We start from the raw sequence: 17432 nt of genomic DNA on the forward strand, positions 1-17432 counted from the left end.
GAAGTAATTTAACAGGTTGCCCAGGCTCTTTTCCTCTGGGGATTCAATTTCTCTGATTTCTTTCTTCTGCAAATATTACTGAATCCTTACCATAAACCATTAGGTGGTAAGTCCTTATTCTTGATCTTCCTGAGGTATCTAGTTGCCCTCCTCCTCCTCTCCCCCTTTTTCTCCCAAGTCAAAGTGCTCTACCTACAAAAACTTCCTGCCCCAATGGGGTGGAGCATCCCCAAGTCCTTTTCTGTCTGCAGGTGGCACAGCTGAAATGAACTGGCATTTTTTTTTTTATATAAACATGTATTTTTATCCCCAGGGGTACAGGTCTGTGAATCGCCAGGTTTACACACTTCACAGCACTCACCAAAGCACATACCCTCCCCAATGTCCATAACCCCACCCTCCTTCTCTCAACCCCCCTCCCCTCAGCAACCCTCAGTTTGTTTTGTAAGATTAAGAGTCACTTATGGTTTGTCTCCCTCCCAATCCCATCTTGTTTCATTGATTCTTCTCCTACCCACTTAAGGCCCCATGAACTGGCATTTCTGGTGTTAAGGGAGAACCCCACCTCCCACCCCCTCACCAGCCAAAATACAGTCAAGTAGTCAAGTTTTTACATTACAGAATATCAAATTGGAAGAGTGGAAAAAGAAAAAAGAAAAGAAAAAAAAAGAAAAAAAAAAAGCTCTCCCATCTCCAACTGGATTTCAGTTCCTAAACTTCTGTTTCTTACACCCCTTGTTCTTTCTGAGGAAGCCAGGCTTTCCTACCTTTCAAGAAAACAATGAGGGCTCAGTGGCATTTAAGTCCCAAGCCCAAGTGAACAAAGCAGCTACTATATTCTATGTCTTCATCCCCATAGAAACCTGGAGCACCCTCTTTCCTCTGATTCCCAGAGTCAAGGTTGGTTTATTTTCAGCAGATCCTTGGTGGTGTTACTGTTATTATTATTATTATTCTGAAGTTAGTTTGGCTAATTAATAAACCTAGGGTCCTTTTGAGGTTTCATTTTTTTAAAAAAGATTTTATTTACTTGGCAGAAATCACAAGTAGACAGAGAGGCAGGCAGAGAGAGAGGAGGAAGCAGGCTTCTTGCCGAGCAGAGAGGCCAATCGGTATGAGGCCCGGAGCAGAGAGCCGGATATGAGGCTTGATCCCAGGGTCCTGGGATCATGACCTAAGGTTTTAACTCACTGAGCCACCCTGGCGCCCCTCTTTTGAGGCTTAAAACATTGTACTAAGTTCTCTGTACTTCAGCTATAAAATTTGCAAAGGCCATGAAAAAAAAATTAGGATAACGCCCACATCTCCCTGCCTCAGGGGTGCAGAGTGCTCTCCCAAGGTTTTGTTTCATCTCCTGCCAATTCTAAAAGTGTGTGCAAAGCAGATACTATTACCCCTTGCACCAAAAGGAGAAGGAACGTGCCTAAGAAGAAACAGCTTGCGAGCTGTTGACAGAGTCAGCATCGACACCTGTTCTGGTTGACCTAAGTGAATTTCTCTCTTTATTCCAAATTCCTTAAGCGGAATCACCCCTCTGGGCAAGTAAGGACTGCGCTCAAACTGGCGTTAACTGACTTCAGGCTGTGGGGTGGGAGGGTAGTAAACTCTCGGGAATGCGGGCTTTGCCCACCCCCCCCCCCCCCAAAGGCCGGGTTGTCTTTGTATTTCGGCTCAGTCTAGTTGGGGGTATCTCTGGCGTAGCCTATTTGTAGCGTTACCTTGAGAATTCTCCTAAGTAGTTTTGTTGATTCGCTCAGCAACACAGCAAATCACAGAGACAGAATAGGAAAATAAGAAAACGCAAAGCACGTGGCGTACAGAATCTCCCTTTCTTGGCCTTTCTCCCGACCCGTAGCCGCGCCCTTTACGACTGCGTGAAGGTGGGGGCTCGCCTATAAATGCCCGTCTTGTAGCGTCTCGTCGCCACAGTCTCTTCCTGTTCTCGGTGCGTCTGTTGTGGCTTCTAGCTGGGACCGCAGTGGCCGTGAAGATGGCGTCTACCAGCCGGTTAGTACGTCTGGCCGAGCCGGGCTAGCCAAGGGGCGGGCGGAGAGTGGCAGAGTTGTTAGGCGGCCACCGGGGCTGCCGCCTTGGGCAAAGCGCTCCGGAGCTGCGGGGAGAGGCGGCTGACTGGCTGGCCGACCCGGACAAAGGCACTTCCAGACGGCAGGGCTGTCAGGGGTGTCGCAGGGGGTACCGAGCCGTCGGCGTTACCATTCCAATGTCCTGCCTGGCTTGTTTTCTCGCCCAGGCATCACCCTGCGGGGGCCCCTGTGTCCCCAGCCCCTGGTTTCGCGTCTTTTGGGGATATTTAAACCGTGTTTTTTCTTGTTAATTTTTTCTACGCTTGTTTTTCCAGCTGTGGCTCAACCGGCCCACGATCTTTTCCAAAGAGCGGGAAAGGGTTAGTTCCAGGCCCTTATTGATCTGACAGCTAGAAAGTTAGGGACGTCAGCCTGATGGAAACTGATTACCATCCCGGAGACCTTCTGAAATGGAAGCTAGGGCATTTCCGAAGAGTTGATAAGTTCCCTTCTAAGAGGTTTATTTATTTATTTATTTATTTATTTAACAAACGTCTTCTGCATATTCCTGAAGAAAATTTTGCCTGCAGAAAATTACTTACATATGCTGGGAAGTCACTCTCTAAAATATTTTAAACATGTGAAGTACTCCTATCTACAGGAAATGCATGCAGTGCCCTTAGAGGCAGCCTTTAATCCTGTGATCTGAAAAATGCTTGTAGACCCTAATTATATCTCTCATTACTACTATGAGGTAGATATTAGTATTTTTGCATCAGTGTAAACTGAGTCATGGCAGTGTTGACTTCTCCAAGGTTAGTGTTAGAACTAAGTGTAGAATCTCTTATCTATTTCCTGTTATCACATCGTTGGCCTCTAGTTAACTCAGAATGTATTAAAAGTATCAACTTAGTTCTATAGCTTCTGAGAGGTACCTTTGACATAATTTTTCTGAATTTATTATCATCTGTGGAATTGAGTTCCCAATGAAGGCTGTTATCACCAAATAGCAAACTGGAGAAGTCCAGGCTCTTTTGTGGTAACTCCTAAGACTTACTGCTTTATGTTACTGTACTTTATTTAAAAAAAAAAAAAAAAGGTGTCGGGGAGGCAGTGTTAGCTAAAACAACTTGTTTAAGGAAACAACTCTTAAAGCCAATGACAGTCTTGTTTACTGATTGTAATTCTATGATTGAATGCTCAAATCATTCTGTCTGGGTGTGGCTCCATTGGGAAAGGCTACCTTGTAGGTAAGTGGAAAACTTCAGCTTCCCAAAGATACCTATATACGACTTTACATTCTCTCATGGCAGTAGATCTGAAAGGTAAATGTGGTCTTATTTGGGCACAGCTTTTCCACATAATAGGACAGGAAATTGTGTTTGTTAGAAAAATTTGTAGCAGTTAAATATAGTAAGTTCAAGAGAAAGATTCTTTACCAAGAGAATACACTTTCCTTTGTGTGCCTTTATTTTCTTTGTTAAAAAATAATCTTGGAAATAAATTTTTTCCGGACACATCCAGGTCTTAAATAGATGTGTCATTGCAGTTGTCTATTTAGAGTTTTTCTGCCAGCGAGAACAAAGGTAAATTTTAGTATTTCTGACTTTAGCTTTTTTCCCCCTGAGTAAGATGTAGTTATTAGGTTATGAAACTGCCTGTGTTTTCACAGAGGAAAGCCAAATGTTGTGAGTTCAAAGCTAAACTCCACAACTATTCTATGATTTCAGGCTAATCATTCTCTGAGTTTAATGTTTAGTAGGGAAATAACCCTTATTTTGTAAGGTTGCTTTGAAGATTAATATATATGTAGCACTGGATAGACAGTAGGCACCCAATAAATAATAGCTATAAAGTGAGATTTGGGTTTATCTGGCTCCTTGGGGACTCTAAATTGTTTTAATGTCATTGGTCGTTGTTTCTTCTTTCCCTTTCATTTCTCTCCCTTACTTCCCTCCCCCACTTTGTGGAACCCTACTTTGTGGTTCCTCTTTTGTATTATTCTTGTGGGTTTTCTGATTAAAGTTGACTATTGTGATTCATTTTATTTTGGATAGGTAACATACAAATATTGCAAAAAGAAGAAAAGTGAAAAGCAGTTTCCTTTCATCTCTAGCTCTCAGCCATCTATTCTCCCCCGAAACAGCCATTATAACCAGTTTTTTTTGTGTTTTCCTAATGATTCTATGATTTAACAGGCATGTTTAACCTCTCTTCTTCCCCCAAAGTCTGTTGTAAACAGTTTGCTGCCTTGCTTTTTATCTTTTTCGTGAAGTTTTCACATACCTTTTAAGTGCACACTTCAGTTACAAAATGAGCACATAAACATAGCTACCACCCAGGTCAAGAAATTAAATACCACTAGCACCCTGGAAGCCTCCTCGTGACCTCAGCCATTACCCCTTTCCCAAAGATAACCGCCTCCCAACTTCTAACACCATAGGTTTGTTTTGCCCACTTTCAAGTTTCTGTAGATGGCCTATGTTTTTCTTCTGTGTCTAGTTTCTTTTGATCAGCATTTTGAGAGTCATCTTTGTTACTGCGTGTAAGTGTAATTCATTTTTTTCCCCAATTTTGTATAAAATTCTAGGGGCGCCTGGATTGTTCAATTGGTTAAGCATCTGACTCTTGGTTTTGGCTCAGATCATGACCTTCCTTGTGGGATCGAGCCCTACGCCAGGGCTCTGTACTCCGTGTGGAGTCTGCTTCAGATTCTCACTCCCTCTTCCTCACACTTTCTCTCTCTCTCTCAAATAAATAAATAAAATCTTTTTAAAAATTCCCTAACTTTTTTTACTTAGAGTATTGAGTTGTTTACATATCATTTACGTACATACACAAGATGTTCTACTTTTTTAATAATGCAAAATAAATTAGTCCGTATCCTTGTATGCTGTGTGCCATATGGCTGCCTATTTGTAATTACAAGTAGGCAGTAAGCCTATTATTCTGCAAAGATTTTCCTTTATTTCAACAGTTTTTCATAATTTATACTGAATTTATCATACTTTATTAAAATATTTCCGTAATAAGAATTTATGGAATAAGTGTGTCTATAAAACAAACCTCTATCCCCCATTTTCCTAATGAAAAGATCCAAGACATGTTTTGGTTAACTTGAATATATACATTTTGGGGATGTGGAATATTAGTTTTCAGTGGGAATCAGCTCTGTTGAGAATTAACACTGAATTATATTTGCTGACATTTGAAAATTTATCCAAAACCCACAAATACCTGCTTACTTACTGTAAGAATGGTTAATGATGTCTTTTAAATGTATATTTGTGGGGTGTTTTGTTTTTGTTTTTTCAAAAATTTTATGTATTTGTTAGCACAGGTGCAGGAGAGAGAGAGAATGAGAGCAGGAGCCCCTAGGGGCAGGAGGAGGGAGAGGATCCCAAGACCCTGAGTTTATGACCTGAGTCAAAGGCAGAAGCTTAACCGAATGAGCCACACAGGCGCCCCTAGGTGTATATTCGTGATGACCATAACATAACCTGTGTTGTAGTATTTCAACTGAACTTTTAAAGAGGACTTATTTTCCATGATATCAAACACTTAATGATTGTGAGAGAAATAACTACTAAATCTATGTAAAATATCTTTTTTGCTTTTTATTTTATTTTTAATTTATTATTATTTTTTAAAATAAGCTCTATGCCCAGTGTGGGGCTTGAACTCCACAACCCTGAGATCAAGAGTCAGATGCTCTCCTCACTGAGCCAGCCAGGCACCCCTCTTCTTGCTTGTTAAAACTGATTCTTTTATGTCATTTAAGATTGATGTGTCTCCCCAAACTGCTTCATTTTCAAATTAGAATAATTGGACACATTAGTACCATCACAAATAGATTAAAAAGTAGCTTTTGAAACCATTTCTTGAATGGTAGCAATCTCATTTTTTGGACTAAATGAAATCTTCAGGTCTTAAGTTCAGCAGAGGCACATCTGTCACACTCCCACTTGTTAGGTTTAGTGCACTCTTCTAAATCTATTACTAAAATATCTAGCAAGTAGGAAAAAAACAAAAACAAAAACAAAACAGACTTGAAATTCATTCTCTCACAGGGAAATAAGTGATAAGTCACACAAAACAGATGATTATATGTAAATGTCACAAGTTATGGTAGCCAGTCATTGCTCTGCTAATTAAGATTTTTTTTTTTAAGATTTTATGTATTTATTTGACAGAGAGGTAAAGAGACAGACACATTACAAGTAGGCAGAGAGGCAGGCGGAGAGGGGTAAGCAGGCTCCCTGCTCAGCAGAGAGCCTGATGCGGGGCTCGATCCCAGGACCCTGAGATCATGACCTGAGCTGAAGGCAGAGGCTTAACCCTCTGAGCCACCCAGGTGCCCCGCTAATTAAGATTTTTAAAGATCTTAGTAGCCTGTCTGTTAAGAGAAAAAAGACTTACTTTCCATTTAGGTTTTGAAAGCCTTCCATGTCTGCCAACCATTAACTGTTTTTAGAAAAAAGAATTCTAATGGAATCTATCTGTGTTAATTACTAGCTGGAATTAAAAGTTACCTAACTGGGATGTTTACTTTGAAGATTTAGCTTGTGTATTATACATGTATAGTATTGAGAAAGTATTCAAAATTTTCCTTTATCCCTCCTTCCCCTGCCCACAGAAAACTACTTTGTTACATGTTGGTTGGGAAAATATAATTTTTTTTTTTTCCCATTTAGCTTGGATGCTCTTCCAAGAGTCACATGTCCAAACCATCCAGATGCGATTTTAGTGGAGGATTACAGAGCTGGTGATATGATCTGTCCAGAATGTGGCCTCGTTGTTGGTGAGTAGTTATTATGGTTTTAATTGAAATCACTATTTTGGGTACTTGGCTTTTGTATATTTCCCAAAGTTTCTTTTAATGAATACATTTTGATTTTTTTCCCCTACAGGTAATTCATTATACAACTAACAAAAAGAATTAGGGAAAAAACAAGAGTAAAATCAGAGATACCATATTTTATTGTGTATACAGATGTATATGCTTCATAATGTGGGGTATTAAGGAATATTTAAAATCGAGACAGCCAATCCAAAAGAAAAGGCCCTCAGTCTTCAGTCTCCTGAGTCCTTAGGTTTTTGTTTTTTTCTGTTTTTAAGATTTTCTTACAGAGTAAAGATTTTCTTTACAGAGAGAGTGCATGCGCCTGTGCCCTAGCACAGAGAGAGAAAGAGAAGCAGACGCCCTGATGAGTGAGCCGAGAGCCTGAGACAGGGTTCAATGATCCCAGGACCCCGCGATCATGACTTGAGCCAAAGGCAGAAGCTTAACTGGTGGGGGGAGGTGGTGACACACTTGTGTTTATGAAATAATAAGGTGCACCTGGGTGGGCCAGTCAGTTAAGCATCTGACTCTTGGTTTTGGCTCAGGTCATGATCTCAAGGTTGTGGGATCCAGCCCCACATCAGACTGTGTGCTCAGCAGGGAATGTGCTAGAGATTTTCCCTCCCTGTCCCTCTCTTCTTCTGCCCCTGCCCTTGCTTGCTCACTCTCTCTCTGTAAAAATAAATAAGTCTTTCTTTTTTTTAAGTGAATAAATTTAATCGATTTTTGTGGCTTTTAGATATTTTTTTATTTTTTTTATTTTATTTTTTTAAAGATTTTATTTGTTTATTTGACAGACAGAGATCACAAGTAGGCAGAGAGGCAGGCAGAGAGGGGGTGGGGGAAGCAGGCTCCCTGCCAAGCAGAGAGCCTGATGCGGGGTTGATCCCAGGACCCTGGGTTCATGACCTGAGCCGAAGGCAGAGGCTTTAACCTACTAAGCCACCCAGGCGCCCCACTTTTAGATATTTAAATAGGATCTGTTTTAGAGTAATCAGTGTGTATCTATACTGAGTCTCATTCAAAGCCTTTTAGTTAATGAATCCAATCACTTATGTAGAGTGATTTTTTTATGAACTTCTGATATAAAATTGCTGTTGTCAAAAATACTGCTTCTTAAAATTTTCATTTTGTTCTTGCTTGCTCACTTATCCAGATATGTAGCCGAATTTTGAATAGAGATGGTCTGTTCTAAAATTATTCTTACGGTGGGATTGCAGCTAGCACCTTAAAAAAGGAGTGATACTTTTTGAAATACTCAGAAATGAAATTGCTAGTAGGACTATGGGACATACAACAGAAACATTGGTGGCGATATATTGTGGAATTGTGTTATTTGGAAGACATCTGTAATACTCATCCAGGTAGGCTGCTTGCCTCAGACCTCCAGTGGGAGTTTTAAATCATACAGAGTCACTAATAGGAATTAAAATCCACTTACAATTAATTGAATTCTACTCAGTAAACAATACTAACAGCTTATACATGCTGGGCACAGTTTTAAATGATTTATATATTCACTCAGTTTATCCTCAGAGAAGACTTTGAGGAGAGTACTAATATTATATCCATTTTGGAGATGAGAAACTGAAGTTGAGTGTGGCAGTGACGCTCCACTGTCTGCGTAGAGTCAAATTTCTATCCTAGATTGCCTTTCCTAGTAAAATGAGTTCAGGGTGTTTTATATATGACCTACCTGCTAAGCATGGCTTTTACATTTTAAAGAGGTTGAAAAAAATCAAAAAGATAATAATGTTTTGGGACATATGAAAATAATACCAAATTGAAATTTAGTATCCGTTACCCATACATAAAGTTTTATTGGACCCAGCCACACTTCTTGGTATCTGTTGTCCATGACTGCTTTCACATTATGACAGCAGGATTTAGTAGTTGCAACAGAAACCAGATGTGGTGCGCTCATCACATCACATCACACTGCTGCCCAGTGCACTGTAAATCCCACTAATGCAGTTAAAACTCCTCAGCATCTGAATACAAAGCCTGTCTCCATACTGCAACATTTTATTTTGTTACCATTGCATACCCATTGTGTCAAAACAAAAAGGAAAAAAGTGAACTTCGAAAGTCATGCTTCTAAGGTACAGTGGAGTGTGGGGTTTTTTTGTTACTGAATTAGATGGCAAGTGCTGTATTTATTATGCAGTGATACCATAGCTCTGCTAAAAGAGTACAGTTGACATTACCAGATAAGCACTCACTATACCAACTCAGTAAAAACAATGATCAGAAAATTTAGAAAATCTCATCACAGCAGAATTTCTTCACAAAAATCACCGAATAAAAATAAGGCTGCAGTTAAAGTAAGTTTCTGAGTGGCTTATTCATAGCCCATGCAGGGAAAGCTATTTACCAATGATGAGTTAACTAATTTCGTGTTTGATTGTCATAGCTGAAGAAACATGTCCAGAAAAAATAAACTTAAGATGATTCGCCTCCGTGAAAAAAACAGTTGCCTGAAGAGTTGAGGACTCTGGGAGCAACATCAATAGTCAATTAAAAGTCCAGGCAAATTTCAAGTATTTCCCCTGGACTCTCGATACTAGATAGATGTTACTGAGTTGTTTATTCAAGGTGACAGTGCAGTTTTTAAGAGTTTGAATCATCTGCATAGGAGAAACTATTTTTAAAGAAGTTATGAAAATGCTAATTCAGTACAACCTGAAGGGGAGTCTGCTAAGATGTGTTACAAATGATGGTGGTAAAAGTGCATGTGGAGGAAGACTTGGACAAATTTCAAAGATTATGAAAATGTAAGATTTTTAAAGCCTGTAGTTCTGTGTTCATCAGCAGATACATTGTAGAGAAGGTTTGAATCTATCATGTTGCTGATCAGTAACAGTATCAGTAGTGAACTTCATTCACTCTCAGGGACTTAACTGTCATCGCTTCTGTGAATCATTGTCAGAAATAGACTTGCCTACCACATAGTAATTTGATAGTTTAGCAGCAGCAAAGCTTTCTTGTAATTGTTTTTGAGCTCAGGGCCAAGTTGAAATTTTTCTAGATGCAGTACTGCCTTCAACCATTGCTACTGAACACTGAATGCCTTTAGAAATTAGCTTTTGCTCTAGACTTGCTAATATTAATTTAACCTAGAATTGTAAGGAAAAATTGTACCTATATGTTAAAACTGCACTGTAGGAAAATTAATTTGACAATAACTAACATTATTTGAATCACAAATAACATCAAATTAATGTATTTTATATACTTTCATTGCTGTCAGAAGTTTAAACAGGAGCTAGGATCTTCATTCCCACACCAATCTGAAGCAGGTATATTTTCCAAACTCAAACTACATTTTAATCAGTGTTTTTCAGACCCGGATGCAAAGGAAAATTTTCATATTTCAGAATCCATTTAACTCTGCAGTTAAGGAGCTCCCACCTAACCTTCAATTGGGAGTGATTAATCTACAATGTAATGACATGTTAAAAGGCAAAATATCAGAAGAATGTAATAAAATTCTATAAATGCCTTTCAAGCAATGAATATGCTCAATTAAAACCATATACTTGCAGATTAATATCAGTATTTGGCAGTGCTTATCTGTGTGTGAAAAAGACTTTTTAAAAAATGAAATACATAAATTCCTGTTAACACAGCATTGACAGATGAACATTTGTAATTGATTTTGATGATAGAGAATGCTAACCAAATTCCAATTAAGTGAAGTATTTTCACCCCAAAAGAGAATTCTGTTCTTTCTCAGTAGTAGATACGTATTACAACAAACTATTATTTTATTTTTAATTTCATCAATTAAAAAATTACTGGAGTTTTCCTCTTTATGTAAGTGCCTCAGTTTAGCCTCTTGACCCACAAAATCTAAAATATTTGCTATTTGGCCCTTCACAGAAAATGTTTGCCAGCCTGTAAGTAGAATGAGAGCATTCTAATTCCCACAGTATTAAGATCAAACTGAGAGTATGTTAGAGTGAGACTGAGACAGAGGACTGAACATAATTTCTGCTGTCCTAAATGTAGTCATTTAAAAAATGGTGCAGAAATTTTGCTTCAGCCCTTCTGTCAGCTTCACTTCTACTTCAGACTAGCAAGATGGTTGTGTAAGATGAACCAACTGGAGAAGGAAGATCTCTAGTCCACAAGGCTTACATGCTTTTTTGTGCTTGGAATCCCTAATTTTTACTTGCATTTTTCTGCTTCTATCAAACCAAAGGAAGTTAATTATCTTTCAGTTTGCTTTTATTTACTTATCAGTCTTGAACACCAGCATTGGTGGTGTTTTATGCTAATTAAAGCAACTGGCCTAATTGTGAGGCCTGAAAATTAAAAAATATAATCTGATTAAACTTCCATTCTATATGAAGAAATATCTTTTTGTGATAATTGGTTTCTCTGACATCAAATACAACAACAAACACCTGTTTTAAAATACACAGTAGCCTCATTCATGTATTTGTGGTTCAGTGTATAATTTAACCTGCAGTGGGTCCTGCAAGTGAAGGATCCATTCCGCGAGGGCGGCCAGGCAGGAGTCTGCTAGGAAAGTGCCGTTTTGTTGAAGAGAACACCAGATTATATTGAGAAGAACTTAAATGAACATGACAGTCCATGAGTCTAAATTTTAAAAATACGTGTACATGTATACATATATACACAAACACATATATTGCTGTCTTAGAGCCATCATAAATTGAGGTTGTGTTCTGTATTTAATTAGCTTTGCATTAACTTGCTGGTTTAAAGGCGTATGCTCTCTGTTGCCAGCTTGGTTCTGCCTTTATGCTATGGGGACAGGGCAGAAATGAGTCTGGGCACATATTCTGCAGTCCACTAGGGCATAAAATTTGCAGCTTTTTCATATTTAAGATATTGATATTCAATAGAGATTTAAATCCAGGTCTCGTCATGTGCTTCCTAATAAATAATCTTGGTTTACATGGTTTGAAAGTGCTTGCCATAACATTTTTACCTTATGTGAAACTTTCCAGATTATATCATTCTATTGAATAAGCATTTTCGATAGCCTTTGATTTAAATAACCAGACAACCTTAGAAACTGGGAACTCTTAGAATTGTTTTTGAACAAGTCTATACTTAATATTTAATTTGTGCTTAAATTTGGGGCAGTCTGTTGTCACTAACTCCTCTTAATTTCAAACTCAACACTAGCTACTAGTGCTCAGCTGCCCTCTTCAGAGCCATATATTACCCCTCTCAACAGAGCCCATTGCCATCATAGTTTTTTGTGAAATAATTCATAATATGAAGAAAAATACTTATCTCCTATGATGATAAACTGCCTTCTCTCCAGTCTCTTAACAACACTTTTCTCACTGTCCTTCAAGCCTTCATTCATGGGCTTCTTGAGGCCCGCCACTCAGTCTCAAAATTGGTACTCACAGTGTTTTAGGTTTTTCTTAAAGCAGTTTATAACTTTGAGGAACCAGTTTCTGTTTCAATTACACGACAAGCTACCTGAGAACTTAGTGGCATATACAAACCATTTTATGTTGGTTATGATTTTATGGGTCAGTAATTTGGGAAGGACTCCTCGGGGCCATTGTTTCTTTCCACATGGCACTAGCTGGACTTGGAGGATCTACTCCCATGATGGCTTTTTCTTTTTCTTGCCTTTTTTTTTTTTTTTTTTTTTTTTTTTTAAATAAGATTGTATTTATTTATTTGACAGAACACAAGCAGGGAGCGACACAGGGAGAGGGAGAAGCCAGCTCTCTTTGCCAAGCCAGGGTCCTGGGATGGAAGGTACATCCTTGGTCATGATAATTTGAGTCCTTCACATACTAACACACTAGTCAGAACCAGTCATAGGGCCCACCTAGATTAGAAGGGGTGGAGATACAGGTACCACCTCAGTGTGAGATAGATAAGGTCATGTTTCTGAAGAACATGTTGATGAGAGATTATTGCTGCTATCTTTGGAGAATAGTTTGTCAAGCATTCAGTGTCTTTTAATATTTTCCCCCATGTTTAAGTCGTTGTGTGATATTTAGTTTCATCTGTACTTTTGTGACTATTTTTCATACTATTTAACATGTAATAACTGTCTAACTGACTAGGAAGAGTCAATTTTATTTTTTATTTGAATTACATGATTTTTATTTTAAACATGGAAAGTGCTATGATTTGTCACTGGCTATTTAATCTTACAAGTGATCCGTAGGATATTGGTAGTGATCTCAAAATAAGGCTAGTTTTTAAAGCAAATCTTTGTCATTTCTACAATGAAACTCTTGGCTCTACTGGGTTTTCCCCACATATCCTAAGTGTGATTTTGTCACTGTAAAAATTGAGCACTAGGTGGCAGTATAATCATATTTAGACTATCATTTTGTTCATAAATTTGACCTTGTACGTTGTTTCTAGTCCGCAAAGTATTCGGTTAGTAAGCTGCTATAATAGTTGTTAAAACACAAAATTGGTTTTGACTTTTATAAATTAGGATTTCAAGTAAGGTATTTAGATCTAATGGTATCATTTCTACTTAAAACTACTTCTTATGTGCCATTTAAAACTGAAGTCTTTCATTGTTCTTTAGAGGAATACAAGGAGAATACCAGAAAATAGTAAAGTTAGATTTAAATGAGGAAAATGACCCAATTTAACCTCTCATTCCTAAAATCTTTCTGGATATTGTTTATATCAGTGCATCTGAAGCAAAAATGTGCATTAAGAATCAGTTGTTTAAGATTCCAGACCCCATTTCTTGAAATTCTATCTCAGGTCATACATCAGTAACATTAAGAAACATTAAGAAATCTATACTATTGACGTTCCAGTTTACCACATTTTTTGAGATCTTCTGTACTTTTGGAGTTTTTACCTTGGTTTCCATATTTTCCATGTCTCCAGACTGCAAATTACTATAGGGCAGAGATCTCGTGTGTCCATAGCTCCTAGTATAACTAGTGGCCTTCGTGAGCTGTGGAACTATAACCAAGTAACATAATTTTTCCAAGCTTAACTTTCTTCGTGTGTAAAATAAGTCGCAACCTCCCCTCCAACCTCAAAGTCCAAAACAGGGAGCAGGTACCATACAACTCAGAATTGTTAGGAATTGTTAAAAATTAAATGAGATAATGTAGAAAATGTATAGTATGAAATTTCAGTGATACATATTTTGGGGTTACAAGTATTTTTCTTGCAGAAAAAGCAGGTTATTCTAAGTCTATGATGCCATTCATCATAGCAAGTCAGTTGCAAAATTTGAGTGGGTCTGCCATATGCAGTGCTTTCTAACTGTAGCGTTTTAAAGATTGCCAGATTACCATCTTTAAATTTGCATTACAGTGTTTCCTAAAGGAGAAAATTGAGGAATACTCACTTTCAGATTCTTGCTTTGGTACCTCTTGTAAGCCCTCAGAGCCAGCCTTCTTACCTAATTTTGAATTTTCCGTTTAGATGCTACTTTACCTTAAGCATCAGAGAATTACTAACCTTACTGGATTAACACAACCACTCTGAGGGAAACTGAGGCTTGGAGTACTTAGGTAATTAGCTCAAGATTTCACATCTAGTAAGTGATAGAGCCACTCAAATCCAGATCTGTAGGACTTAACTAGCCTGTTTCTGTTAAGGCACTGTGCTGGTCAGGGGGAGGGATAGAGCTCAAATGCTCTATCTAAGTAAGCTCTGGAGCAACTCTTTGGCTAGTATGTGGAAGGAGGAGGTGCATTAGCACAACATAGCATGGTGAAAGCTCTATTCCAGATCTTCCCAGTTTGGTGAGAACACAAAGGAAGGAAGCAGTGACTTCCTGGGGAAATTACGGTTGAATTTACACTGAAACATCATTAAGTGCAGGTAAGGGTTTGTGGAGGGAAGGTCATTCCAAGTGGAGGGGAAAAGAAACATGCCCATAGGATAGAAGCCCGAGAGTGTTAGTATGTGAATGACTCAAATTATCATGATTAAGGGGGTGCCTGGGTGGCTCAGTGGGTTAAAGCCTCTGCCTTCAGGTCGGGGTCATGATCTCAGGGTCCTGGGGTCGAGCCCCACATCGGGCTCTCTGCTCAGTGGGGAGCCTGCTTCCCTACTCTCTCGGCCTACTTGTGATTTCTCTCTGTCAAATAAATAAATAAATTCTAAAAAAAAAAAAAAATTATCATGATTAAGGATGTACCTTCCATCAGAACTGCAGTTCCTTAGCTTTGATACTGCTGTTGCTGCTGCCAACCTGCCTGTATTTGAGGAAATAAGAGATGTATTCGGATTCTCAGGGATGGAATTATAATGCATGTTCCTTTCCAAAAGTAATTATACTCTCAACTTGCACAGCTTTTTGTGTTCTAAAGTATCTGTTGACCAGATATCTCTTGAAAATTGTCTTTAATGCAAGCTTTCTGTTAAGAATGTACAGTAACTCTAAACTAAAAATTAGGATTCTTTGAAATAGTGTAAGAAGGAATGGTAGGAAGGGGTAGATGACTAAGGAAGATGTGGAAGCTAATGATGCATTTCATTTTCAACATTAGATGTAACACATGTAATGTGTTGACCTAAACAGTTTTCCAAAGCATCTTAATTTTTTTAAATTAAAAAACTCAATGCTTGGTTTCCTTGAGTAATGCATTCTGATTATCGAACTTTTTTTTTTTTTTTGAGGATTTTATTTATTCATTTGACAGAGGGAGAGAGATCACAAGTAGGCAGAGAGGCAGACACAGAGAGGAGGGGAAACATGCTCCCCGCCGAGCAGAGAGCCCAATGTGGGACTCGATCCTAGGACCTGAGCCGAAGGCAGAGGCTTTAACCCACTAAGCCACCCAGGTGCCCCTGATTATTGAACTTTTATACTTGGCATGTTTTGGAAAGTTTTGTAGTTTCAAATTAAGTGGTTTATAAAAAATTTTTTTAAAGATTTTAAAATTTATTTATTTGACAGAGCACAAGCAGGGGAACAGCAGAAGGAGAGGGAGACGCAGACTCTCCACTGAGAGGGGATCCCAATGTGGGACTTGATCCTAGGACCCCAGGATCATGACCTGAGCTGAAGGCAGACACCTAACCAACTGAGCTACCCAGGCACCAAATTAAATGGTTTTAATTAATCTACCTTTTGAAAACAAGTAATTTGAGAATGTTGTTCTAAGACTCCTACTTCTGAATTCTACCACTGGTTAAATACCAAAATGCTTAAATCACTTTCCAGGAAGGTGGCAGAAAGAATTGAAATTTAGGGTGATTCCTCTTAATACTCTTTTCTTAAAAAAATTTCTTTATTAATTTACAAGAAAAACCAAAAACATTCTGAGGCTAGGACAGGCCTAGAAGATCACACTCTCCAGTGTTGGCTTTCTGGCTGCTTTTGGTATGTTGCAGTTTTCCCCTGCACTGTTTAGATTGTTACCATAAATCATTCTGATTTTAATACTGGACTACGAAATATCTCTGGTTGGATTTATAGTTTATAGCTTGCATGGTAAGGAGGTTAGATATTTGTTTGTCTTAGGGCACTATTTAGACTATAAGGCAAAGTGCCTTGGTTCTATAGGACATTCTCTCTTACCTCCTTTCTCTCCTACCCCATTATTCCTTATAGTGGTAGAGGCCACTGCTTAATTGCCTGATATCTACTATCTCACTCTTCGTTTAGTAGTAGAATCCCCATGTTTTAACTGGGCATTTGGATGCCTAAACTTCCTATCCATGTACTAACCAGGCCCGACCCTGCTTAGCTTCCGAGATCAGACGAGATCGGGCGCGTTCAGGGTGGTATGGCTGTAGACTGGATGCCTAAACTTCCTTATAGCTAGGTATGAACATGTGATCTAACCAGTGGGTTGTAAGTAGAACAGGTATGTGCAACTTTAGATCCTGCCATAAGGGATATAACCTCCTTTTTTCTCCTTCCCACTGGCTAGAATACAGACGTGGTAAAAGGAACCACCAACAGGCATCTTACGCTGCAAATCCTAGTCATGATAAAGAGGGCTTTTTAGGGGTGACTAAGTGGCTCAGTTGTTTAGGCACCTGCCTTCAGCTCAGGTCATAATCCCAGGGTCCCACATCAGGCTCCCTACTCCTCAGGGAGCCTGCTTCTCCCTCTCCCTCTGCCTGCCACTCCCTCTGCATGTGTTCTCTCTCTCTCTCAAATAAATAAAATCTTAAAAAAAAAAAAAAAGATGGCTTATTAAAAAGATTGGAGGAGCTTGGGTCACAGTAGCCTAGGACTATTAACTGTAGACTGTAAATGTGAGAAACTTCTGTCTTGTTTTTGCTACTATGATTTTTGCTTTAATTACAAATCTGTATCCTTCCTAATAAATTTCTAGAGTCCTGGGAATTTATTTTATTTGGGTCATCTGTTAACTGCCAGTGACTGTGGGTACCCAGAGAGACTGAGAATTCCTGGTGGCCGTAGATTGGAAGTTTTTCTGATATAACTGCCACCACTGGACATGGATTTGATAGTTCTTCAGTACAGAATGGATAAGCAGAAAAGTCAGTGTGAGGCTTATGAGTAAAAACTACAAAGACAATAAAATTCTGCCTCTGACATAGTTTACTAGAAGAAAGTTAGAAAATAACTTATTTTTTATAATCAGTGAAATAAA

General features: G+C 38.7%; 1 protein-coding gene across 1 annotated transcript in view; it reads left to right on the forward strand.

The window, feature by feature from the left end:
• The first annotated feature begins 1897 nt into the window (after positions 1 to 1897).
• Positions 1898 to 17432, forward strand: part of GTF2B (general transcription factor IIB) — a 32715-nt gene continuing 17180 nt past the window's right edge. The window contains exons 1-2 of the mRNA XM_032361544.1: positions 1898 to 2007; positions 6719 to 6825. Of these exons, the coding sequence (XP_032217435.1) occupies positions 1991 to 2007; positions 6719 to 6825 (124 nt within the window). The 5' untranslated portion in view covers positions 1898 to 1990. The remainder of the gene's footprint in view (positions 2008 to 6718; positions 6826 to 17432) is intronic.

Source organism: Mustela erminea, chromosome 10 (genome assembly GCF_009829155.1).
Source record: "Mustela erminea isolate mMusErm1 chromosome 10, mMusErm1.Pri, whole genome shotgun sequence".
NCBI classification, from domain to species: domain Eukaryota; kingdom Metazoa; phylum Chordata; class Mammalia; order Carnivora; family Mustelidae; genus Mustela; species Mustela erminea.